Source organism: Phascolarctos cinereus, unplaced genomic scaffold (assembly GCF_003287225.1).
Source record: "Phascolarctos cinereus isolate Bilbo 61053 unplaced genomic scaffold, phaCin_HiC Scaffold_726;HRSCAF=1367, whole genome shotgun sequence".
In the NCBI taxonomy this organism is placed as follows: Eukaryota; Metazoa; Chordata; class Mammalia; order Diprotodontia; family Phascolarctidae; genus Phascolarctos; species Phascolarctos cinereus.
The window spans coordinates 79,025,887-79,053,508 of record NW_027556098.1 but is presented as its reverse complement, the minus strand read 5'-3'; the positions used below and the strand labels follow the sequence as shown (position 1 = coordinate 79,053,508).

The 27,622-nt window shown below is 38.1% G+C and overlaps 1 protein-coding gene across 1 annotated transcript in view; it reads left to right on the top strand.

Annotated features, from left to right (window-relative positions):
* The window catches only part of PDK3 (pyruvate dehydrogenase kinase 3), a 135,246-nt gene that overhangs the window by 29,362 nt on the left and 78,262 nt on the right, over window positions 1–27,622 (top strand). The window contains exon 2 of the mRNA XM_020989871.2: window positions 11,538–11,679. Coding sequence (XP_020845530.1) covers window positions 11,538–11,679 — 142 coding nt within the window. The remainder of the gene's footprint in view (window positions 1–11,537; window positions 11,680–27,622) is intronic.

Genomic DNA, 27,622 nt, shown 5'->3' with positions numbered 1-27,622 from the left:
ACATTCATATACCAAAACTTGTTCAGCCATTCCCCAATCGATGGGCATCCTCTCAATTTCCAATTCTTTGCCACCACAAGAAGAGCTGCTGTAAACGTTTTTGCACGTGGGTCCTTTTCCCATTTGTATGATCTCTTTGGGATACAGCTCTAGAAATGCTTTTGCTGTGTCAAAGGGTTTGCACATTTTTATAGCCCTTTGGGCATAGTTCCAAATTGCTCTCCAAAATGGTTAGATCATTTTACAACTCCACCCATAATGCATTAGTTTTCCAGTTTTCCCACATCTTCAACATTTATCATTTTCCAGTTTTGTCATGTTGGCCAATCTGATAGATGCGATGTGGTACCTCAGAGTTATTTTGATTTGCATTTCTCTAATCAATAGTGATTTAGAGCATTTTTTCATATGACTATAGATGGCTTTAATTTCTTCATCTGAGAAATACCTGTTCATATCTTTTGACCATTTATCAATTGAGAAATGACTTGTCTTCTTATAAATTTGACTTAATTCTGTATATGTTTTAGAAATGAGGCCCTTATCAGAGACATTGGTTGTAAAAATTCTTTCCCAATTTTCTGCTTCTGGATCTATTTTCCAATTAGATATTTTATGCTTTCTTCTATTTTTCTTTTTTTTTCTTTTTCATTTTTTAAATTGTGTTTGACTGATTCTTGATGTCTCATGGAGTCATTAGCTTCTACTTGTCCAATTCTGATTTTTAAGGGATTATTTTCTTCAGTTAGCTTTTGTATCTCCTTTTCCATTTGGCCAGTTGTATTTTTTAAGGAATTGTTTTCTTCAGTCAATTTTTGTCGTTTTCCAAGCTGTTGACCCTCTCTTGCATGACTCTCATTTCTTACCCCAGTTTTTCTTCTGTCTTTCTTATTTGACTTTAAAAATCCTTTTTGTGATCTTCCAAGAAGGATTTTTGGGCTTGAGACCAATTCATATTCCTCTTTGAAGCTTCTCATGTGGCATTTTGACATTGTTGTCCTCTTCTGAGTTTGTGTTTGGCTCTTGCTGTTGGAGCTTTCTATGGTCAGGCCTCTTTTCTGTGTTTTGCTCATTTTTTAGCCTATTTTGTGACTTTTAAAAGTTGAACTCTGCTCCTGGGGCACAGGGATCACTGTCCAAAGATTCTGGCACTGAGGGTTAGGGGCCTGGTCACTGGATTTCAGCCTGGGGACCTCCATGGCTTGTAGCTTGCCCACTGCATTGGGGTGGCCTGGCCTAGTCATTCCTGTTGTGCTGGGAGTTTGCCTTCTGTGCTGGGGCTGGAGGCCTCACAGCTGGCCTGATGAACCAGGATCTAGAGGCCTTGCTTGCTGATCCTTGCTGTGACTAAGAGCCACCCACTGGCTTGCCTGGACACCATCTGTGCTAGGCTGCACTCCCCTTTTACCCAAGTGAGACAGACCTTTCCTGAAGTCCTTCTAATTGTTTCACTCCATCTTTTTGTGTGTTTTGTTGCTCCAGAATCTGGTTAGAGGCTTGATTTAACATTATTTCTGAGGGAAACTGGGGAGAGCTCAGGCAGTTTCTTGGCTTTTCTCCACCGTATTGGCTCCCCCCCATCTCCCTGCCACCAAGTTTTAATTCTTTCAAAAAAAAATTGATGGAAATTGAGAGGATGCCCATCAGTTGGGGAATGGCTGAACAAGTTGTGGTATGTGAATGTAACGGAATACTGTTGTGCTATAAGAAATGAACAGGTTGACTTCAGAAAAACCTGGAAAGACTTGTATGGTCAGATGCTGCGTGAAGTGAGCAGAACCAGGAGAACGTTGTACACAATAACAGCCACATTGTACAATGACTAATACTGATAAACTTAACCCTTCCCAGTAATGCAAGGATCTAAGACATCTCCAAAGGCCTTGTGATGGAAGATGTTATCCACATCCAAAGAAAGAACTATGGAGTTTGAATACAGTTCGAAGCATAAAAAAAAAATTGAATTCCATATCTCTCCCTCTCTCTTACCCTTTCCCCATCCCTTTAGAAGGCAAGCAACGTGATATCAGTTATACATGTGAAATTATGCAAAATGTATTTCCATATTAGCCGTATCATACAAAAAGGAAAAAAAAAGTCAAGAAAAATAAATTGAGAAAACTTTATTTCAGTTTGCACTCAGAATTCATCAGTTCTTTTTCTGGAGGTGGGTAGCATTTTTTCATCATGAGTCTTTTTGAATTACCTGTGTTCTTGATCCTCTCTTTTCCCCATCTTCAATCTTTCCTTAACTAGCATCCTCCCTCCCCTCCTTCATTTGACCCTTCTGTCTCCTCAAACTTATCTCTTAGAAGAGGCTTTCTATATTCATTGCCTTCATTTCCTTGCTTCCTACTCCTCAGTCTTTTGCAGACTGCTTGTCAACACAAATTGCTCTTTGCAAAGTTAATCAATACTCTTTAAAAATATTTAAAAAATTTTAAATTGATATCTTGTTTTTATATCACCTGCATTGCCAAATATGTCCCTTCTGCCATCCCTTGTCACACAGAATAACATGGGGTGGGGGAAGCAGTGCAGCAGCACCAGTATCAACTAAGTCTTACTTAATCTTCCACCCTCATATTCCCCTACTTCTGCAAAGAAGTCCAGGCGCATTTCCTTCTCTCTTCTTTGGGGCTAAGCTTGACTTTTCATTTTGGAGTTCTTGTTCTTTCCATTTATGTTTTTGTAGTTATTGTTCCCATTGTTTTCCTGGTCTTGCTTTTTTTTTCTTTTGTTTTGTATTAGGTCATATTTCTTCCTAAGTTTCTCTGTATTCTTCATATCCTTTGTATTTTTAGTATAGTTACATTACATTCATGTACTACAGTTTGTTTAGCCCTTCCTCAACTGATGGACATCTACTTTGTTGCCAGTTCCTTAGCTGTCATTTTAATGTCTGTGGGAACTTTCTGACAATATATATCCACTGGTGGATTCTATAGATCAAAGGGCATGGGTTTTTTCCCTTCACTTTCTTAGCATAATTCCAAATTGCTTTCCAAAATGGTTGAATTCGTAAATCTATCAACAGTGTATTTGTTAGTGATCTTATATTTCCACTACCAACACCACAAACAATAACTATTTGTTATCTTTGCTGTTTTCCTGGGCATGAATTTAAAATCTTAGATTTGTTTTAATTTGTATTTTTCATATTAATATGCTCTCCTATTAAAGTTTTTTCAGTACCTATCTTATTTGACTTTTATAGCTCTTGTCACTGGTAAAGCCACTTTGTCCTCTCACTCCTTACTCTACTTTTGTTACAGCTCCCTCTCAGTCTCCTATGTTGGGTCGTCATTTTATTCCTTGCCACTAAGTTTGGGCAACCCCACAAGATTCTGCCAGACATTAATTTTTCTCTTTTCATTATATACTTTGTTGATCTAATGAGCTTTCATGGCTTCAGTTAGCTCTGTGCAAATGATTCTCAAAAATTCTCCAAATTGTTGTTTTCCAGCTGTCATCTCCCTCCTGAACTCTATTGCCAACTATCTGTTAGACATCTCCACTTGTATTCTTCATAGGCATCTAAAATTTAAAATGTCCAAATCAGAGTTCATTTTATTCTTCCATAAGCCCATAACTCTTCCCAAACATCCCTGATTCTGTTAATGGTACTAACATCTTCATAGTCATCCAGGGTCACAATCTTGGAATTATCCTTGACTTTTTAATTTCCTTCTCCACCAATAATCTAGTCAAATCTTATCAATTCTAATTCTCCACAATACCACTAGCATCTGCCACCTTTTCTCCATTTGTACAATAACTACCCCAGTTTTCTATCTTATCTCTCTCCTGGACTAGTACAATAATGTTTCAATTGGTCTCCCTACTTCCAGTTTCTCCTTCTCCAATCTGTCCTGCCCATAGATGCCAAATTGATATTCCTAAAACCTAGTTGTGACTGATCACATTTGGAGCACTAACAGCTAAATTTGAAAACTGTGTAATCCTTAATAGCCAGTGTCTCTTTTCTACTACTTGATCATTACAATCATTCTAGAATTGAAGAAGTGTCACACAAAACAAGACTTAAAGCTTTTTTGTGTTTTTCTTTTTTCAAGAATTGCTATGGTAAGGGAATTCCATCATTAGGTGGCCAGAGAAGAGAGTCTATGGCTGATCCACAGAACACAGACAGAAGGTTGCAGGGATCATACTTTTGGAGCCTTTCTAACATGGTAGAATCTGTCAAAGCTTATACTCAGTTGCCCTAGCCTTGTCAACTGGGTCATGTTGGGGAATTTGGAGTAGGATTTTGCAGAGGCACAAAACTCTTTGGGAATTTTCAGCTAATACTAATATTTCTGTTGGGGGAATAATAATACGTCATTATATCTTTCAAAGTTTTGTGGACAAATTACTTTGTAAATGTTAAAATGCTATAAAAATGTGAGTTGTTAGTATTGCTATTATTTTAAACATTGTTATATACAAGTCCTAGAAATAGCTTCCCCCACCCCGGAGTTCTGTTCCTGCTTTGACTTTGGTTTCTTTAGTCATATCTAGAGAATCAACCCTTGTGGATATGGCCTCATCAACCTTGCCACCAGCACCAATGGGCAAACAAACCAGTAAAGCTAAAGCATCAGGGTACTCTAGTGAGAGGCAGGAAGTGCCATGTGCCAGGTGGGCCAAACTACCACCAGCATCTTGATTGCCACCTCCCCTCATACCTGTGTAGATTCTTGCACACAAGAGCCCAGGAATAGAAGTTGCCCATAGGATACTGGTCATGCCTCTATCTTTGCCTTTAGTCATCATCCAAGGGAATGGAATTACCTCTCCCTTATGGACCCAGGCAACTATCTCTTCAGATGCTGTAGTCCCCATCTTCTCAGCAACCATCACTACTGAAAAATCGGGGGGGGGGGAAGGGGAAGTTCTCACAGCCAATGTCTTGGTCTCTGGCACTGCTAAATGGTTCAATTTCAGAAATGGTTTTATTAAGGGAAATGATACTAAATAAAATGTATTACCATATGCTGCTGTACTCTAGGGCCACTGGACCTTTATCAGTGCAGTGGAACCCCTTTCCTATATGTGTTGTTGTCTCCTATCAGAATATGAGTTCCTTGAGATCAGGGACAATGTTGTTTTTCCTATATGTATCCTCAGTGCTTAACATAGTGCTTTTGCATAGAGTAAATGCTCACTATAGATATTTTTTCATTCATTCATATAAATATTTAGTTTATAAACTTCGGAATTTGTCAACATTAGTTATATTACTTTAATCAACTTGTGATTTCATGGATATGGATATTTCATATAACCACATGATTCTTAGTTCATCTATACCATCATTCTTTGTGACTCTTTTTCCCATACAAGGGAGCAATCCATAATTACTGTACTATATCCATAATAAAGACTTCTAAAGGAAAAAAGGTTAAGCTTCTTTAAGGGATTAAAATGAAACAAAAGTCATTACTCAAAATGATAGAGAATTAGACTTACTGGGATTTAAGACATCATTGTAAAAAATTGGCTATTAAGCCATAAGTGATTTATATGCAGACAACACTAGACAGTTTTGAGAAACATCTAGATCTGGAAGAAATGAGACTGACAAATTGAACAGCCCTTGTTGAACAGTAATTGTCAAGATGAATACAAGAGTGCCTACTATTATTGAGTATTCTTTCAAGTGCCTATGTAACTGCATATAGCTTTATTTTTATACATATACTTAAGCTGTGGTTTTAGTTTCAGATTAATGAGTATTATTTTTCTGCTTAGTATTAACCTATAATGATTTTCTTCCATATGGGAAGACTCATTTAGTACTTGAGTCTAAAGGGGAAAAGAAGATAAGATTTTCCTATAGATATTTTTAAATAGTTTTCTAGAATAAAATGACAATAGTTATAGAAATTAGGTTTTTTATAGACTTTTTTTTGGATCTTACATATTTCTGGATTTTATGGCGAAACCTGGAAAGTATACCAGCGCTATGAATCACTTCCATTTGAATTGTCTTAGGAAGATTCTGAAGATTACCCAGCAAGTTAAGATGCTAGACATTGAGGTCCTTTCTTGAACTAAACTGCCAAGCATTCAAACTCTGTTGCAGAGAGTGCAACTCTGATGGGCTGGCCACGTTTTTCGAATGCAAAATGTATGCTTGCCAAAAAGACTGTTTTATGGAGAATTCACACAGAGCAAGAGTTCACATGGTGGTTAGAAAAAGCGATACAAGGACACTTTCAAGGTCTCTCTTAAGAGCTCTGGAATTGATTGTGTGACATGGGAGACACTGGCACAGAGCCGCTTAGCTGTGCCATGCCCACATCAGAGAAGGTGCTCTATGAGCAAAGCAAGATTGAAGTAGCTCAAAAGAAATGCAATACGCCCAAGTTTAGAGAATCCACCCCAAATGTTCCCATGGACTATTTATACATGACCTGCGGTAGAATATTCCGAGCTCGTATTGGTCTGATCAACCCCAGCTAGACACAGTTTAACTTGATTCTAGCATAGTGATGTCATTTCGGTCCTCTTCCAGAATGAAGGACAACAACCACCCAACCACATTTATGGCATTTATGAACATTGTTTTTCCAGTAAACAAGTTAATAGGTATACCTTGCTTAAAGTAAAGCCTAGATTTGAAAGATTCAGATTTGCATTCTTTTAAATAAGAGGCGTGATTCTTCTTTAAAAGATTCACTTAGTGTTCTTTTGGAACAGCAAAATTAGCTAAACTCCTTCCTGTACAGAGTAAAGCTCATTGTCTTTCTCTCCAAAATCCACCTCTTACAAACTTCCCTATTACTATTGAGAGTACTATTATCCTTCCAGTCACTCTGGTTCAAAAACTCAATTCCAGTTGCAGCATCTCTCAAGTACATCCCTTCCTTTCCACTTACACAGCCACAGGGTGTTATCACCTCTCCCCTTGATTATTGCTCCATAGAGGTAAGAGTAAAGCTGATCATGTTCAGCAAATTCCACTGGCTCGTTTTTACTTCTGGGATCAAATAATTCTCCCCTGCCCCCCCCAAAAAAAATTTCTGCCAATAAACAAAGAAAAAACGTAAGATCCAGGCCAGAAAAATGTAAGAGGCAAATGTTGTCAGGAAGTACGCTAGGAGTTCAGAAGCGTGAGAGATCACTATGGGCAGAAGTGATCTGAGAAGGCTTCACAAAGGAGGTGTTATGGGAGTAGGACCTTGAAATACAGATAGGATTCAGAGAGGTGGAGAGAAAGCAAAATATTCCAAGGCATAGTGTGAGGTAAAAGCATGGGGTTGGGAAAATGTATAGGGTATGTTGGGGATAATGAGGGCATCAGTCTGGCAGGAGCAGAGGCCTTATGTAGAAGGGTGGTGAGAAATAAGTTGATAAAAATTACTTTAAAGGCCATCAGATTTATCCAAGAGCTGTTCAAAGTTTTTAAGCAGGAATGGGAGTTGATGAAAGCTTCAGAGTGCAGTTAGGATTTTCTGTCTCTTTGTGAGATAAAAGATGTATAAGATAGAGGCCTGCCCAGAAGTCAGTCTTTTTCTTTTCATCCTGGAAACTAGTTATCACTGATGTTTCCTATGAAAATGATAAATAACAACACATTCATATAGTGCTTTAAGGTTTACAAAATAAGGAAAAGGAGGGTTAGAGACATTAATTGACTTACCCTGGGCCTCCAGATGCATGAAGCCCCTTCAGTGAATATAATGAAGTTAATTGGCCCAAGGTTTCCTCAGCTAGGTTGTGGTGGAGCTGACATTCAGACCCACTTCTTCAGAAAACATGAGGGGTTCCCCCCCTCCTCCCTACTATCCCACCTGTTTTATTGACTAGCAATATTGGATAGAAGAGTAGGAGAAGACTTCAGACTTCATTTCTAGGTCCAGTTAAATAGGAAGCCAGTGTAACATAATGGAAAGAGCAGAAGAGGCAAGAGGCAGCTCTGCCATATACTCACTGTGTGACCCTTGTGGTGTATGGGATGTACAGGGAGAGCTAGCATCTCTGATGTGAGGACTGTGGAGCCCTTTTCAGGGATGCTTGTCCACCTTGGGTGTTCACCTGTCACCCAGCTCTCACCTGTGGCTCCAAAAAGCTGTGGCTTGCGTGGCGGCCACTCTCCAGTAAAACTGCCTCAGTAGACAGGCTAAATCAGGTTGAGAATAACTGACAGGTCTCAAACCCATTAGTGAGTTAGAGGGATGTCTACCCAAGCATGTGAAGATCTGCCCACCACCATAAAGGTGGCGGAAGCAGGTGCTATACAGTGCTTAGAGTTTAGTCAGGCATTGAAGATGCCAAGATGCATCCTGGTTCATCACCAGTTGTTTTGACTTTTGTTCTGCCACTAGACTTCAACTACCCAGGAGGAGAGAAGTGATGCTGATGACTTTGTGCAGCTCTACCTCACTTAAATCCAGTTCCCACCAATCAAGATATTACCCATGATGTCAGCAATCCCCTTCGAAAATGAAGGACAAACAATGGCGAGGCTTCTCACAGCTTCTTCTAGTCCTTCTTATACATTACCCTCTTTCTTGTAGTCTGCAGTACAGCCATGCTGCCCTGCTTACTCTTCCACATACCTGATGTTCCATAATCCATTTCCATGTCTTTTCATATACTGTGCCCCATTCCTGGAATGTACTCTTTCATCTCAACCTTTTGGAATCACAGATTCCCTTCAAGACTCAGCTCAGGCAGCTGCTTCTCCATGAAGCCTTTCCTCATTCCTGCCTCTTATAACTATGTTGTATTCATTTTATATATGTTATGTACCCACACACAATCTCCCTCACTAGAATATAAACTCCTTGAGGGTAAAGACTCACATTTAGCACATTGCCTGGCATATTTGTTGTTGTTCAGTTGTGTCCTATTCTTTGTGACTGCATTTGGGGTTTTCTTTGCAAAAATACTGGAGGTGGTTTGCCATTTCCTTCTTCAACTAGTTTTACTGTTGAGGAAACCAAGGCAAACAAGGTTAAGTGACTTGCCCAGAGTCACACAGCTTTTAAGTGTTTGAGGCCAGATTTGAATTTAGGAAGATTCAAGTCTTCCTGACTCTTGGCCTGGCACTCTTTTCATTATGCCACCCAGCTACCCTTGCCTGGCACATGCTTAATAAATGCTTGTTGATTTATATGATTTAATATACAAAAGTTAGAGATATATACAACATTTCTACTGTGTAAAACCAAGATAATGCTATAGCATATATGTAGCATAAATTTGACTGTTAAATGAAATTTGTAAATACAGAGCACATATAATAATAGTTGACATTTATATAGCACTTTAGAGTTTGCAAAGCATTTCACATGTTACCTAATTCACATGGTACTTTATAGTTTACAAAATGCTTTTCATACATTCTCTCATTTGATATTGAGAATCTTCCTTCATTATAGTCCGTGTTTTGTGGGTTAGATATTTAATTCTGTACCTTTAATAAAAGTACCAAGAAAAATTTGTGATAATCAGAATAAAGTACTCATTAAATATTTAGTTAACATTTAGAAAGAACTTATTGAGTACCACATCTTAATGTTTGTAACCTACTTATTTTACAGTATCTTCCATATATATACTTACCAGCTCTTTGTATAGGTGGTGATGATGCTGAGGTGGTTAGGTGTTAATAGTGGACTTGACGAGCTTTTAAAATCTCATTCTTCACAACTACATTTTTCTTGAACAACTGTTTATTAATAATGGCATCAACAGAACATGAAAACTGAATTGAGGTTCTCATTCAACATTAGTTTGGGGGCATAGTGCCTCAACCCTTGATAGTTCCTTCTAACTTGGGTAACTTAAAGTGAGAGGGGCTGAGAAGAATTTGGTTTGGCAGTGTGGGTTTTGTGGATATATATCTTTAGTAATTGGATTCTAGGGCCTTATGAACTCCAAGGAGTAGGTTTAATCTTTATGGCCCGGCTACTTTACTACCAGCCTAACTCCTTTGTGGGGAGGAAAATGAATTAATTGTTGTTCAACATTTCTTTCTTTCTTTCTTTCTTTCTTTCTTTCTTTCTTTCTTTCTTTCTTTCTTTCTTTCTTTCTTTCTTTCTTTCTTTCTTTCTTTCTTTCTTTCTTTCTTCCTTCCTTCCTTCCTTCCTTCCTTCCTTCCTTCCTTCCTTCCTTCCTTCCTTCCTTCCTTCCTTTTTTTTTTCTTTTTTGTTCAACATTTCTATTGTTCTATGTAGGGTTGTGGTGGGAATTTTTTTTTTAATTTCCTCAGCTGTTCACTTTGGATAGTATAAGGACAGTTAGGAAGAAAAATTCCAGCTAGGAAATTACTTATTTCCCTGTCTCAGGCCTATTCTTGATTTTTTTTTTCATTAATTCAGCTTCATTAAATAAAAGCCCCAATGATATGGAACATCAGATATACTTGGAAAATTCAGTGAGTGTGAATGAGGTAGGAGGAGACCATGGGGATGACAAGCTCGTAGTACCTGTGTGCCTTGTGCACTGTGATTCAGCATGAGTGCATTAGGGAGAAGGTGCAGAGAAGGCAGGTTAAGACTTGGCCTCGTATAGTGCTGAGGTTGCTAAGTGGATAATGGGAGAAATCCATCTCCTGCTTCTATACAGACAATATTCCTTCTTCCTCTGATTTCCCTCTGTCTACTTGTCCATGTTTATGTATAAATACTCCAAGTTTATTCTACAAGTGTCCACACCGTACTAGAAATATTCCTTAAGGCTCCAGAACCTCATCAGTAATCTCAAACCTATATTTTGAAGTATGTTAGAGGACCTGGCTTAACCACCAAAGGCCAAGCCTGAGCTAGATTCTCTGGTATACCTGATGTTTTTTTGTTGGTGACTTCTCATTGGACCACTAAAGTATACAGATACTTCCTGCAACAGCAGAACTATAGTAGAAACTATTGTAGAAACATTTGGAAAACATATTTAGGTGTCTATTGACATTTTTTTCCCAAGAACCCTGCTAGACAGGAGTGGATTAACATCATAGCATCATAGATTTAGACCTGGAAGTAACCTGAGGTTAACTAGTCCCACCTCTCATTTCACGGATGAGGAAACAAGTTAGAGAAAGAGTAAATGATGTACCCAAGATATACAAGTAGTGACCGTGAACTGGGATTTAAATCTAGGTTGTCTCACTTTGAATCCAACCATCTTTCTATTATATGGTGTTGAAATGGTACTCTGGTATTTGAGTATTGTGCAAATGATTCTTTTCCTATTGTTATTACCAATTATTTGAAAATCATTTTAGTCAATTTCCATTTTTTATGCTGATGACACTGGGTACATGCATCTGTTTAGGATGTTAACCTGTTAACAGGTTAACCTGTTAACCTGCTCTGCCAGTCCCACCTCCTAGCACAAAGGAAGGGCTCTCCTAAGCCAATTATACTCTTCTTATTTTTACTTGTTTGCTAGTTTTAAAATCTACATTGAATGCTGTTTTGATTTTTCTTACCACAGCCCTATAATTGCTGTGTTAGAAAACCCTATTGTTGCCCATGTTAGTTTGTGATGTTCATAAAACAGATAATTTTTCCTTCTCTTAACAGGACGTGACAATGCATGTGAGAAGACATCATACATGTTTTTACGAAAAGAGCTTCCAGTACGACTGGCTAACACAATGAGGGAAGTCAATCTGTTGCCTGATAACTTGCTGAGCCGACCTTCAGTAGGGCTGGTGCAGAGTTGGTAAGTAAATATTTTTTCAAGGGCATAATTATCCTGGAATTGTCCTGGACATTTTAAAGGCATAGTTCTGGTTCCTTGAATATTTAGGTATTGGAACTGTTTTTCTTAAAAATGAATGTAGAAAGAAACCTTAACTTTCTTGAGAAATGAGTCATTCTGGATAGATGAATTTTCCTCATGCTTGACTTCCATTAAAGTCCTGTTTGAGTGTCTTATCAGGATTTGGAGATGAAGCTAGATTCTGAAAGGCTAGTTCAGTAGAGCACAAGCTCTAGAAGACTCTACCTGGAAAGCTTTCCAGGACAGTGAATTATATTATAATTCTTCCCTTGGAGTGGATTATTTATTATGCATTCAGGATCCAGGCTTGCAAATTCAGAGAACATCCTCACCAGAAGAGTGGCCTCAAATGATTTTTTTTCAGCTATATGTACCCCAAAGATTGCCTGCTAAGGCATTAGAACTATGATCTGCATCCATGAAAGAAGCACCTACAGTGATGAAATTGTGGACCCTTGAGCTGTGTAGTACAGATGAAGAAAAGTGAGCCTGAGAGGAGTTATGTGACTTAATGAATGCTATATAATCAGTGTGTGGGAAAGCTCTGGGATATTTTTTAAAAGCTGTGTTGGAGAAAATGAGTGAATAAAAAAGAAAACAAAAGCATCATTAAGTACTTAGGACATGCCTGCTGCTGTGCAAGTACTGGCATAAGTCACTGAAGTCACAGGAATGCTGAGTGAAGTTAGGGAGAAATTGACTGACACATCTTTTTCAGGAATAATCCCATCCTCCTTCCTCTTTAGCAAGTTCCTTCCACATTATTTCAGATATTCTACCTCATCCCTAAAAAATCGTTCACTCAGTCCTATCATCCCGTCAGGTTATCATCCCATATCTCGCTTCCATTTCACAGCCAAACTCTCACTTTGACTCTTTTTCTCTTTTCTCAGTCCTCAGCACTTTGCAGTTGGCCTTTCAGCTTCATAACCCAACAGAAACTTCTTTTTTCAAAGTTACCATGATCTCTTAATTGCCATATCTGATGGTCTTTTCTTAGTTCTTATTCTTCTTGACTTCTGTGTAACATTGACACTGTTGACCAACCTTTCTTCCTATATACTCTTTCTTCTCAGTTTTCTGACTCTTCCTTCCTTGGTTTTTATCTTATCTATCTGAGTGTTCCTTGTCAGTCTCCTTTGCTGGCTTATCCATAGCACACTCCCTAACTGTGTGTGTTCTCCAAGATATGCCTTTTGTTGAGAAAGTTCAGAATATATCTCTAAGGATGACTTCTAATAGAACACTTAGCTTTGTTGTGCTGCTTTTACAGTCAGTAAGACTAGTAGCTTCTTGAGGGCAGGAACTGTGTCCCATCAAAACTCTTAATCAATTTCTTAATTGGTCTAGCACAACGTAAGTGTAACTTGTCTTTATAGTTCTTTGCAGTCTTGACTTAAGAAGACAAATATTCATTCCCACACTGTTGAACTTGGTTGGTATGTCTTCAGTAACGGTATGCTGGTGCATTCAAGGGCTATTGGTACTATTTCCTTCACTGTCTCCAACAGTAAAGATATTTTATGTCAAGAGCAATAGTATTGAGATGAAATTGACCATGTACTTTTCTGCTCTTGAAGAATTGAACTTTTTTTCTTTTCTGATGTGAGAATGTTTGCTGCCCAGTGTCCCAGCAGTATCTCTAATTGCTTCAATAGCTATTGATCTCTATAATTTTTTTCTAATTTTCTTCGTATCTTTTTTGTGGGCTCTTAGCTTTTGCTTGAAATGCTCAGACTTTTATAAATCATCTATGAATTGATACTTATTTTTGCATACTGAACCTGACCAGTGATAGAGGAGGGTAACATTTTTAGATCTTCATTTCTTCTTCCTTGTGTTCTTTTCTGGGTGCTTAGTGACTGTCTCTGGGGTATCGTAATAAAGGTGGGTTTTTTTTGTATCTGACTACTTCTGCTAGAAAGCTAATCTTTCAATAGGTAGGCTTATTTTCTGTAAGTTTGATGAATTTAAATAATTTTCCTTTTTCCTTAGATGCCAATTAAAATATTGGGTTTTTGAGTAAATTTCTTATTTACTGTCTACTGGTAACTGGACATATTCTGACTCATTGAGTAATTTTCTGGGTAGGAGGTGGGAAAATGGTCATATTGGCATTGAATCCTTGTGTATTGATGAATTATGACTAATGTCTCCACTAAGAAGCTACAATATTTTTTGGTTAACTCATTTAAAGTTATTTGTAGTGGATGTCAAGTCTAGTAGTCAGAATATCTTGTATTGTTTTCTTTTTCATTATCTGAAAGCAGTTATAAAACACCCACATAAGCCAATTGCTTCTATTACAAGTAAGTTAAGCAGACACATTGCCTGCTAAGTAAGACAACCTATTTTGTTATTTTCTTCTTGGTTTTTATTGTTACATTTTGTTTTGACATAATCACTCCCCCCCAAAAAACAGTTCCCCATAGCACTTTCCTATAGAAAGGTAAACACAACTGCTTGAATGTAGTGGTTGTAACTACAGTGTGTATTAATTTCCATTTTTTGTAATTTACTACTTATTAACAGAAAAAGAATGTGTACTTTAATGATATGGAACCAACTATGCTCATTATCTTTGATCTGAATTTTGCTACCTCTTAGTGTTATCTTTTTTTACATTGTTGTAGTCTCATATATATTCTTTTTGGCTCTGCTTTTTTACTCTGTATCAATTCAGTTCTTACTATGTCTTTGTGAATTCTTCATGTTTGTTGTTAGGACCATATATTTTAAAATATACCCTATCTATATAGATGTGCATATAGCTAGCTGTGCCAGCATAAAACATATGGGGGTATGTGTGTGTGTGTGTGTGTGTGTGTGTGTGTATCTTTCTGTCTGTTTGTGTCAGTGTGTATGTGTAAATCTTTACACCATAACCAAATGGAGGGATATGTATTGGGGAGTGAAGTGTGAATTGTATCAGCTAAAAGCCTGAGAGAATAAATAACTTTGTTTCTAGATAGTTGGAAAAAGGGTTTGATGGGAGGTAATATTTTCTTTCCTAACTGAAAGGTGTGATTAGGCCATTTGTTGGGATAGAATTATTTGATTATTATTTTCAGGCTATTTAGTCAGAACAGGCTTCATGGAGGAGATAAGTCTTTAATAGTGTTAGAGGGTGTGATGAATCTTTACTAATTGTTAAAGGTAGACTATTAAGCATAAAAGAATTTGGAAAATTAAAATAGAGTTGTAATGTTTAGTGAGGGACAGAGGAAGGGAGACCCTGATTACCAATGGAAATGGTAGGCTTACGGTACTCTTATGTCTTGACTCAGTGTTGGGAGGTTGGGGTAACAACTGGTGAAAGGTTGGTGAAATTGTCTTGATATTTTTACTCCAACTTTGTCGAGGTTGGGAGAAGAGTCATCCCTGGATGATATATTGATAGCCCATTTGTCCACTTTTCCTTTATCTATCTCCATGTCCGTGTATGTAGTTAAATTATGTAAATACTATATATACCCAACTTCCTGGTTGTCAATATCACATTAGAGGCATCCTCACTCTCTATGGAGCCCTGGGGTCAGCATGTCCAAAGGCAGGAATGAAATAGAACAAAAGGAAAAATAAAGATGTGTGCAGAACAGAATCCCCTTAGCCTGAGACTAAAGAGAAGTGACATATTTGATTAAACTCTGACCATCTTGGTGGATTGTCATGTATTCAGGGGGAAAAATTTGGTCTTAGTCCTCAGTGTGAAAAAGAAACATTGTTTTTCTGAAGACATGAATGACCTTAAGAAAAAGCTGATTTTTGTTTATGGAAGCTTTCGGTGGATAGTAGAGCAGTCAACATCGTGTCTAATAAGGGGGAGACTAGAAAGACCTAGAAACCAGACTGTGGATTTTACTGTGAGAATGGAGAAGAAGAAACAGAAATTAAACATAAGGGCAGCTGTAGGATTTTGCTGTATATTGGTATAGGAAATGAAAGACAGGGAAGACTGAAAGGTGGTTGAGTCCTAATTTGGAATATATATGGAGAATAGACAGACATTTCCATAGTCAGGGAGAGGGCTTCACAGGGAAAATGAATTTGTGCTTGAGGGAACAGAAATTCTTGTGATTTGAGATGTTTTCTAGACAAAAAGAAATATTGCATAGAATCAGGGAATCTGGTTCCTTAGGCTTTAGAAAGTTGTTCGGGCTTACATTTTCTGTTTTTCTTCTAGCTAAATATTTGGATGTCCATTGAATAATAATGTCCCAAACATTATGGAGAATAGATATTTGTATCTTCTTGTTGCATACAGGCTAATAGAGGCAATCAGAACAACAATCTATTGACTACCAACAGCTACAGACTTGACTTGTATGCATTTTATGGTTGGAAGGTATCTTGGAAGTTATCTAGTTTAATACTCTTATTTTTTATTTTTGTAGGTGAAGAAACTTCACAATAACTGAGGTCCATTGAGGTGGTTACTTGTCCACATAAGCTCAGATGAATAGCAAGTTAACAATAGCCAACCCCAAAGGTCTCTTGACAGACAGTCCATTGATTTTTTTTTTCCCATCATACTCCAGTAATCTTACATTTAGACCTGGAAGGGACCTCGGAGGCCATCCAGTCCAACTCCCTAATTTTGCTGATGAAAAAAAAAATAAGGCAAAGAGAGAATAACTAGTATTTTATTTTTCCCCACAATTACATATCAGAAGAATTCTTAGCATTCATTTTTACAAGATTTTGAGTTCCAAATTTTTCTCCCTTCTTCGCCTCCCCTTTTCTGAAAATGGTAGATAGTTTGATATAGTTTATATGTATGATATCATGTAAAATATATTTCCATATTCATCACAGTTGTGGAAGGAGAAACAAATCAGAAAGAAAAAAACATGAGAAAGAATGAAGTAAGTGAAAAAATGTGCTTCAGTATGCATTCAGAGTGCATCAGTTCTTTATCTGGATATGGATAGCATTTTCCTTTGTGAATCTTTTTTTACTTGGATCATTGTGTTGCTGAGAAGAGCTGAGTCATTCATAGTTAATCATCACATGATGTTACTGATATGGTGTACAATATGTTCCTGGTTCTGGTCATTTCTCTTTGCATCAGTTTGTATAAGCCTTTCCAGGTTTTTCTGAAATCTGCCTGTTCATCATTTCTTATTGCACAATAGTATTCCATTTTCCATTATATTTATATTCCACAGCTTGTTCAGCCATTGCCCAATTGATGGCTATCCCTTCAGTTTCCAATATTTTGCCACCATGAATAGGGCTGCTCTGAATATGTTTGCACATGTAGGTCCTTTTCCCTTTATTATGATTTCTTTGGGCTAAAGACCTAGTAGTGGTACTGCAGGATCAAAGGGTATGCACAGTTTGGTTGTGCTTTGGGCATAGTTCTAAAATGCTCTCCGAAATGGTTGGATCAGTTTTCAGCTCCACCAGCAGTGCATTAGTGCCCCCATTTTCCCACGTCATTTCTGACATTTATCATTTTCCTTTTTTGTTATATTAGCCAATCTGATTGGTGTGAGGTAGTACCTCAGAGTTGTTTTATTTCTTTAATCAAGTGATTTAGAGCACTTCTTCATATGCTTGTATAGATATTTTTGATTTCTTTCTCTGAAAACTACCTGTTTGTATCCTTGGACTATTTATCAGTTGAAGAATGACTTGTAGTCTTATAAATTTGACTCATTTCTCTATATATTGAGAAGTGAGGCCTTTATCAGAGATACTTCCTGTAAAGATTGTTTCCCAACTTTTTGCTTTCCATCTAATTTTGTTTGCATTGATTTTGTCTGTATAAAAGCTTTTCAGTTTAATATGATCAAAATTATCTATTCTACATTTCGTAATGAACTCTATCTCTTGCTTGGTCAAGAATTCTTTCCCTCTCCATAGATCTGACAGATTGACTATTCCTTGCTCCTCTAATTTGATTGCTTCATTATCTATGGTACCTTTTAGCAAGATGTAGTTTCCTTCCTTATCTATTTTATTTAGGTATATTTTTGCTTTTATTTTGTCTAAGATCAGGATTGCTACTCCTGCTTTTTTTTTTTTTACTTCAGCTGAAGCATAGTAGATTCTGCTCCAGCCCCTTACCTCTGTATGTGTGTCTCTGCTTTAAGTGAGTTTCTTGTAAGCAACATATTGTAGGATTTTGGTTTTTGATACACTCTGCTATCCACTTCCATTTTATGGGAGACGTTCATCCCATTAACCTTCACAGTTATGATGTGTATTTCCCTCCATTGTATTCTTCCTCCTGTTTGTCCTCTCTCCTTTCACCCTTTCCCACCTTTTGTCTACTACCTCACCTGATCTGTTTTCCTTTTTGTCAGTCCCTACCTCCACCAACCCCTCCCACCTTTACTTAATCTCCTCTCCTCCTACTTCCCTATAGATAGACTTCTATATTCAAATGATTGTATATATGATTCCCTCTGAGCCAGTGCTAATGAGAGTAAGGTTCAAGCAATGCCAGTTGCCCACCCTCCAATCTTCCCTTCCACTGTAATAGGTCTTTCTTGCTTCTTCACCTTAATTTACCCCATTCTACCTCCCTTCTTTCTACACTCTTTGTACTCTTTCTCATCCCTTAATTTTTTTTGTCATTCCCTCACATTCATCTTATACCCATACCTTCTGTCTATGTATATTCCTTCTATCTGTACTGTTAGTGATAGCCTTTTTAAGAGATACAAGTATCATCTTCCCATATAGGGATGTAAACATTTTAGCTCTGTTGAATCCCTTGTATTTTCTTTTCCCTTTTTACCTGTTTATATTTCTCTTGGGATTTGATATTGGAGGTCAGATTTTTGGTTTAGTTCTGTTTGTCTCCTTGTAAAGGCTTGAAATCCTTTTATTTTGTTGAAAGATCATTTTTTTCCCCTCCTTGATGTATTATGCTTAATTTTGCCAAGTAAGTGATTCTTGGTTGTAGTCCTAACTCCTTTGCCCTATGGAATATCATGTTCCATGACCTCCGATCCTTTAATGTTGCAGCTGTCGGGTCCTGTGTGATCTTGATTGTGACTGCCTGATATTTGAATGGTTTCTTTCTTGGATACTTGTAGTATTTTTTTTCTTTGACAAGATAGTTCTGAAATTTGGCTATAATGTTCCTTGGGGTTTTTGGTGTGTATGTGGGGTCTCTTTCAGGAGGTGATCAGTAGATTCTTTTAATACCTATTTTGCCCTCTGGTTCCAGGACATCAGGGCAGTTTTCCTTGATAATTTCTTGAAAGATGCTGTCCAGGTCCTCCTTTTGATTATGGTTTTCAGGTAGTCCAGTGATTCTGATATTGTCTCTACTAGATTTATTTTCCAGTTGTTTTGCCCATGAGGTAGTTTATATTTTCTTCCCTTTTTTTCATTCTTTTGAATTTGTTTGATTGATTCATGATGTCTCATAGAGTCATTAGCTTCTGCTTGCCCATTTCTAAGTTTTAAGTTGTTCTTTTCCATTTGGTCATTTGTACTTTTTAAGGAGTTTTCTTCAGTGAATTTTTGTATCTCCTTTTCCATTTGGCCAGTTCTACTTTTTAAGCAGTTTTCTAGGCTGTTGAGTCTTTTTTCATAATTCTCTTACATCATTCTAATTTCTTTTCCCAATTTTTCTTCTATCTTTCTTATATGATTTTTAAGCTCCTTTTTGAGGTCTTCCATGAATTCTTTCTGGGCTTGAGAAAAACTTCCTGTTTTGCTTTGGGGTTTTGCCCATAGATGTTTTGACATTGTCGTCCTCTTCTAAGTTTGTGTCTTGTTCTTCCCTGTCACTATAATAACTTTTTATGGTCAGATTGTTTTTTGTTGTTGTTTTCTGTTCATCCCTTTTTTTTTTCCCCTTTGTCCTTTCTTTTAAATTTGAGCTCTGTTCCTAGAGTGACAGGGGCACTGTCTCTGACTTCTTGTGCTACAGGCCCTAGTTATTACCTGGTGTTGCACTGATGTTGCTCAGAGGCCTACAGGGGACCCTCGTGTCTGGTGCTGCACTGTGGGGAGTGAAGTGAAGGTTGGCTGGCACTTCTGGAGGCTGTAGGGATCTGGCAACTGAACTGGGGCCCTAGTGGTGGTATCTGGCGTGTTCTGAGGTCTCGTGGGGTGTTTCCATGTGTCTCCGTGGCTACACTGAAGCATGTGGTGGTTCTAGGAGCTGGAGTCTGCTGGTTCCCCTGGCTATGCTAAGGCACATCGAGGCTCCTGGTGTTGGTGTTTGCCTCCTCTACCACACTGGGGCTCAGGATCTCCTACTGGTATGTGAAGGTGGAGCTTGCTGCTGGCTCACTTGAATGCTTCCCATCTTGGGTTGCTCTCCCTTTTCACCCAAGTGAAATGGACCTTTCTTGCCAGTCCTTCGAGTTTGTTGGGCTAAAAGATTGTTTTGGGGCACTTCTGTTTTATGGTTGTTTGGAGATGAGTATGGGAGAGTTACAGTGGTATTCTTACAGTGGAGAATTCTTAAGCAAATAAGGGCTAGAAGTGATCACAAAAGATAAAATAGCTAATTTTGAGTACATAAAATTGAAAAGCTTTTGCATAGACAGAATCAGTGCAGCTATGATGAAAAGAGAAGCTACTGCTTGGGAAAAAATCTTTATGCCAAATATCTCATATGGGAGCTTGATATCCAGGATGTCTAGGGGACATATAAATGTATATCATAAAACAAACATACAACACTAAGAACAATTCCCCAATAGATAAGTAGTCAATAGACATGAACAGTTATAAAGAGAATTGCAAACATATAAAAGATTGTTCTAAATCACATTATTAAGAGAAATGCAAATCAAAATAACTCTGAGGTTTTACTTCATATCTAGCACATTGGCTGAGATTACAAAAGATACTTGAATAATTAGTATTGTGTGAGTTGTTTGGAAACACTCATGCAAATTGATGGAGCTGTGAATTGGCAAATTTTCTTGGAAACCAGTTTCAAATTATGATGGAAAAAGAGTCTAAAATGGCCGTGGTTTTTGACCCAGATATCCCATTGCTGGACATATATTGTCAATTATATCAGAGATGGAAAGATAAATCTCATATCATGAAAAATTTTCAGAGCAGTGCTTTTCATAGTAGTAGCAAAGTACTGAAAAACAAAGATACCTGTTTTGGGAGGAATAGCTAAATAAAATGGTGTACGTAAATGTAATGGAATATTACTATGCCATAAAATACAATGAATGTGAAGATTACAGAGAAGCATTGGATGGACATATAGAAACGGGCACACATAAAATAAGCAGAAACAGGAAAATAATACATAAAATGTCTGCAACAGTATAATGGAAATAATGCTGCACATATGCGCGTGCGCGCACGCACACACACACACACACACACACACACACACACAAGACAAACCTGAAAGCTATGTAATTATAATAATCAAGCTTGGCCTTAAAGATGAGAGAAAAAAGGGCACCTCCTTCCTTTCTTTGCAGAAGTTGAGGAGTATAGATTTGGGATGCTGAGTATTCTGCCATACTCTTGTGGGTATGTTGTGGTTTTTTGCCATATTTTTTCTCTCTCTTTTATTCTTTGTTCCCTACCTAGGGAGACTAATATTTGGGTATGGGAGAGGGGAGGGATATTTTTGGAAAGGGAGGCTCACATGAAAACAAAAGCTATCAATAAAACTTTTCTTTAAAGAATTAAGTTTTTTTCAGTGACTTGATTTTTTTTTTTTGTAAAGGAATAGTTTTCATGGAGTTAGTTCCTTCTTTATAGTCTTACGGCCTAAATGAAATGATATTCTTATGTAACCTTGACTGAAGTCTGTGAGGTAGATTTATAAAATAGGGCCTGAATTCATAGTATGTCAGCATGTTTAGAAGAGTGATTTTGAATGGCTCATGCTTATTCCCCAAGTTAGAGAGCAAAACTCTAACAGTGGCTTGAGCTCCCCGCCCTACAGCGGAGAAGATCCCTCTCTCCTTCTGTGACACCCATTGTGGCCTCATGCCACAAACAAAGGAGCGCTAGCAATGGAAGGACAGTAATATTCAGAAATATTATTAAATCTGGCAAATGTATTCTTTAACAAAATAAATTTAAGAAAACAAAAACAGAAGTAAGGCTTGGCAGGGTAGAGCCCACCCTGACTAGCTTGTTTCTCTCAGGTGAGGGCCTGCAATACAACATACACAGGCATGCACATCTTTTTGTCGATTTAGATGGAAGTCATCTCTCATGATCTTAAGGGAACTGCAGATGTGTCATATACTGGCTGTTGTTGCCCCTGTTAACCCGCTGCCATGGAACAACTAACTGCCAGCTCTCCTTCCCTCTCTTTCTCCACGAGACTCCCTAAAACTCCACTGCCACAGCACCAACTCCTTCTCCACTTAATTTGCTCTCTTCCTAAACTGGCAAGAAATCCCAGGGATTTTTGTGGCCAGACAATCCCTTGCCAGCATTTGTTGTGCTAATAGTATGTGGTATCTTAGTTGAAAGGTAAGTAAATCTGAGTTCTGTGACATGGTAATAGTTGCTACTTTAATGAGAGTAATGAGATAAGAAGTTTTTTTGTTGGTTTGTCTGAATTTGTATAACAGGTGATCAGTGTTCTCTTGGTGTAGAGGTTCAAAGTCTTTATTATTTGATAGGGTAAAATTCATGGCTGTTTATAGCTCCTGAATTATTTACCTAATGACTGTGCTGTCCTAGAATGAATTGTGATTCTGGGAACCATATGAGTAGATCTATTTTTCCTTTTTTTTCTATTATTTTATTCCTTCATTGCTCTTTTAAAGATTTCTTCCAGAGAAAAATACTCGAATACTTTAAAACCAGGGCTCGTAGCCTAAGGTCTATGAATTTTTTTTTCTATTTTGATAAGTTTATTTCAACATAATGGGCTGTAGTTCTATATTGTAATTCTTGTAATTCTATATACTTAATTTTATGAGTTTGAAAACATTATTCTGAGAAGAGGTTCACAGGCTTCACCAGATTGCTAAAAAGGTCCATAGAGCAAAAATGGTTAGGAACTTTCCTGGTTTAGGGTGATGTTCAGTTAGAAAAATGTCATCCATGATGTTTTTTAATGAAAATTCCCTGTGGAGAGACTTAACCAGATTTGACACAAATGAAATTATTTTAGCTGTAGTTTTAGACTGAATGCATCTGATAGTTGACAGGAAAGTTGAGCTTATAACTTCCACAAGAATTAAAATGGATTTTTCATGGAAAAGAGCAGTTACATGTGAATTTTGAAGCTTATCATAAATTATTTTGGAGTTCTACATCAGTTTCATCACTTTATTCCTCTACTGATGGCAGTTATTTACAATTAAAAGATTCACTAAATAATCATTCTTATGTTAAATTCATTTTAACTTATTTAAATTTGCTTACAGCACTGGAATGATTTTTTAAAAGTACAGCTGTAATGAAAGAGCATATTAGAAGATTGTTTATTACCTGTGATAAACAGTAAAGCCTTTAAGTCTTTATTAACCAGAACTCACAAGTGAGTAGAAAATGTGTGCATATATGGACTTGGCTTTTAAGAAAAAGAATGTCAAGAAATTAACCTCTGTCAGGGATTTAATGCATTTTTAGAACATGTCTTGTTATGAATTCTGTTTTAGATATATTGAGTTTAAGATGCCAATGGGGCATGAAGTTTGAAATATCAAATAATTTAGTTGCTGATTTGGGACAAGAGAGAAACTAGAGATGGACAGCTAGATTTGCAGTTGTGTGAAGTTACCAAGAGAAAAGCACTAGAAGGGGACCCAGAACAGAGCCTTAGGGGCTGTATACTCAGATTTAGAGTGTGTGACCTGGATGATGATCCATCCTGTCTGATGAAGGAGCCATCAGAGAGGTTGGGGAAGAAGCAAGAGAGAGAGCAAAGTCACAAAAAAAAGGAGAGGGCATCTAGGAGATGAAGGTGGTCAGTGTTAAATGCTGAAGAGAGGTCAAGAAGGATGAGGATTAAGTTAAAGCCGTTGGATTTGGCAGTTTAGAGATTGATAGCCCTGGAGAGATCAGTTTTGGTTAAGTGATTTGGTTGGAAGTCTGATTATAAGAGGTTGGGGAGAGCAAATGGAGGCAGTGAATGTGGGCAGCTTTTTCTGAGATTCATATTATGGAAGGAAGGATAAGTCAGTACTTGTAGAGTATGGAAAGGTCAAGTAAGGTAGGCATGAGCTAATAGATAGGGAGAGATTGAAGATTATGAAGATGATAATTGTAGGAACGGTGCACAGGGCTAGGTGGTAGAAGATGGAATCTAGGGTACATGTAGCAGAGGCTGATTTTGGTAAGAAGGATCACCTCAGTGCCACCATCCTGGCGTAGGCCTTCATCACCTCCCCCCTAGACTATTACAGTACCTTCTGGTTGGTACCCCTGCCTCAAATTTCTCCCCACTGCAGTCCATCCTCCACTCAGCTGGCAAAGTAATCTTCCTAAAGTGAAGGTCTGATTATGTCAGAAGGTCAGTCAACTCCAGTTGCTTCCTGTCACTTCCAGGATCAAATATAAAATCATGTTTGGTGTTGAGAGCCCTTTATAATCTGCCCCAATACCTTTGTAGTCTTCTTATGCCTTATAGCCTCCTTTCCTCCACCATTTACTTTGTAATCAAACACTGGTCTCCTTGCTGTTTTTTTTTTGCCTTATTTTTATTTAAATCTTAATTTATTTTTAGTTTTCAACATTCACTTTCACAGGATTTTGAGTTCCAAATTTTCTCCCTATCTCAAGACAGTATGCATTCTAAAGACCTCTTCCCTCAGTCTTCCCTCCCTTCTCTTATCTCCTTCCCCTTCTCTTTTCCTGTAGGGTAGGATAGATTTCTATACCCCTTTGCCTGTGTAGTTTATTTCCCAGTTGCATGTAAAAATGGTTTTAAAGATTTGTTTTTAAAAGTTTGAGTTCCAAATTCTCTCCCTTCCTCCCTCTCCACCCACCTTCATTGAGAAGGCAGGCAATTCAATATAGGTTATACATGTGTAGTCATGTAAAACACTTCCATAATAGTCATGTTGTGAAAGACTAACTATATTTCCCTCCATCCAATCCTGACCTCCATTTATTCTATTCTCTCCTTTGACCCTGTCCCTCCTCAAAAGTATTTGCTTCTAATTACCCCCTCACCCATTCTCCCTCCCTTCTACCATCCTCCCTTCTTCCCTTCCTCCCTATTTTCCTGTGGGGTAAGATAGATTTCCATACCCAATTGAGTGTGTATGTTATTCCCTCCTTAAGCCATTTCCAATGAGAGTAAAGTTCATTCTTTCCCTCTCAGCGCCTCCCTACTTCTTCCCCTCCACTATAAAAGCTTTTTCTTGCCTCTTTTATGTGAGATAATTTACTCCATTCTTCCTCTCCCTTTCTCTTCTCCTGGTACAATCTTCTGTCACCCCTTAATTTTATGTTTTAGATATCATCTCTTCATATTTAACTCACTCTGTGCCCTCTGTCCCTCTGTCCCTCTGTCTCTCTGTCTCTGTCTTTCTCTCTCTCTCTCTCTCTCTCTCTCTCTCTCTCTCTCTCTCTCTCTCTCTTCATACACACATATATGTATATTCTCTCCAGCTACCCTAGTACTGAGAAAGGCCTCATGAGTTACAAATATCATCTTTCCATGTAGGAATGTAAACAGTTCAACTTTAATATGTCCCTTATGATTTCATTTTCCTGTCTACCTTTTCATGCTTCTCTTGAGTTTGTATCTGAAAGTCAGATTTTCTATTCAGCTCTAGTTTTTTCATCAAGAATGCTTGAAAGTCCTCTACTTCATTAAATGTCCATTTTTTTTCCTCTCTGAAGGATTATGCTGTTTTGCTGAGTAGGTGATTCTTGGTTTTAGTACTAACTCCTTTGACCTTCAGAATATTATATTCCAAGCCCTCCAATCCCCTAATGTAGAAGCTGCTAAATCATGTGTTATCCTGAATGTGTTTCCACAATACTTGAAACTCTTTCAGAAGGTGATGGGTGGATTCTTTCAATTTCTGTTTTACCTTCTGGTTCTAGAATATCAGGGCAGTTTTCCTTGATAATTTCTTGAAAGATGATGTCTAGGCTCTTTTTCATCATGGCTTTCAGGTAGTCCAATAGCATTTAAATTATCTCACCTGCATCTGTTTTCCAGGTCAGTTGTTTTTCCAGTGAGATGCTTCACATTGTCTTCTATTTTTTCATTCTTTTGGTTTTGTTTTATAATTTCTTGATTTCTCATAGAGTCATTAGCTTCCATTTACTCCACTCTAATTTTTAAGGAATTATTTTCTTCAGTGAGCTTTTGGACCTCCTTTTCCATTTGGCCAATTCTGCTTTTTAAGGCATTCTTCTCTATATTGGCTTTTTGGACCTTTTTTGCCATTTTGGTTAGTCTATTTTTTAAGGTGTTATTTTCTTCCGTGTTTTTTTGGGTCTCCTTTAGCAAGCTTGTTGACTTGTTTTTCATGATTTTCTTGCATCATTCTCATTTCTGTTCCCAATTTTTCCTCTACTTCTCTTAGTTGATTTTCAGAATCCTTTTTGAGCTCTTCCATGGCCTTGAGATCAAAGTCATATTTTTCTTGGAGGCTTTGGATGTAGGAGTTTTGGCTTTGTTTTCTTCTGGTTGTGGATTTTGATCTTTGTTGTCACCAAAGTAAGATTTAATAGTCTGAGTTTTTTGCCTCTGTTTGCTCATGTTCCCAGCCAATTACTTGACTTTTTAACTCTTTGTTAAGATATAGATCTGCTTCCAGTGTAGAGGGTGTACTGTCCCAAATTTCAGGGGTTTTGTGGAGCTGTTTTCAGAGACACTTCTAGGGACCTGTAAATTTTCAGTTCTTCCAAGGTGGTATGATCAAAGGAGAGGTGTTTACTCCTTTCCTGGCCTGTGCTGTGGTTTGTGACTGATCACAAGCACTCTTTTCTGCCTTGGAACTGTGACAAGGATTCCTTGTCCACCACTGCCACAAGCTCTGCCATGCCAGTGCTCCTCCTTACCCCAGGACTGCAACCCAGGTCCAAGCATGGGCAAAGCAAGAGAATCCTGCCTCGGCACCAGCAAAGAGATCCCTGCAGTCCCCGTCTGATCAGCCACTGGATCCCTTCACCATCTATAGGCTGAGAGCTCTAGAAGTAGCCACTGCCCCTGGGGCTGCTCTAGGGCCAGGGCTCAATCACACTTCGCTGTCACCCAGGTCCGACAGACCTTTCCCACTGACCCTGTAAGTTGTGTTTGGCGTTTGTGGGTTGAGAAGCTGTTTAGAAACCACCACAGGTGCCCATGATTCAGTCTCTTGAGGCCTGTTCCGAGTTTACTCTGGCCCTGTCTTTGTAAACTATGCTCCTCTCCCAGCCCAGTGCAACAGACCTTTCCAGTCAACCTTTAGGTTGTCTTGGGCTGGAAGTTTGTTTCACTCTGTCTTTTTGTGGGTTCTGCTGCTTTAAAATTTGTTTAGAGTAATTTTTAACTGGTATTTGGAGGGGCTTGGGGGAGAGCTCAAGCAAGTCACTGCTTTTACTCCGCCATCTTGGCTCCACCCCGTGCCTTCCCCCCCCCCTTCCCTTGCTGTTCTTTGACAAGGTGCTACTATCTCAAGACTTCAGGCATTTTTCACTAGTTGTCACCAATGCCTGGAGTGCTCTTCCTTATCTCTGTTTCCTGGTTTCCTTTAAGTCCTAGCTAAAGTCTTACCTTCTACAGGAAACCTTTTCTGATTCCCCCTTAATGCTAATGACTTTGCTCTGTCATTTATTTCTAATTTGTCCTGTATATAGCTTTGTTTGTACATAGTTGCTTGCATTTCTCTCCCCCAGTAGACTATGAGCTCCTTGTCTTTTGCTTTTCTCTGTATCCCCAGTGCTTAGCATAGTACCTGGCACATGGTAGGTGCTTAATAAATATTTATTGACTGACCTAGAAAAGGAGAAGAGAATGGGGGAA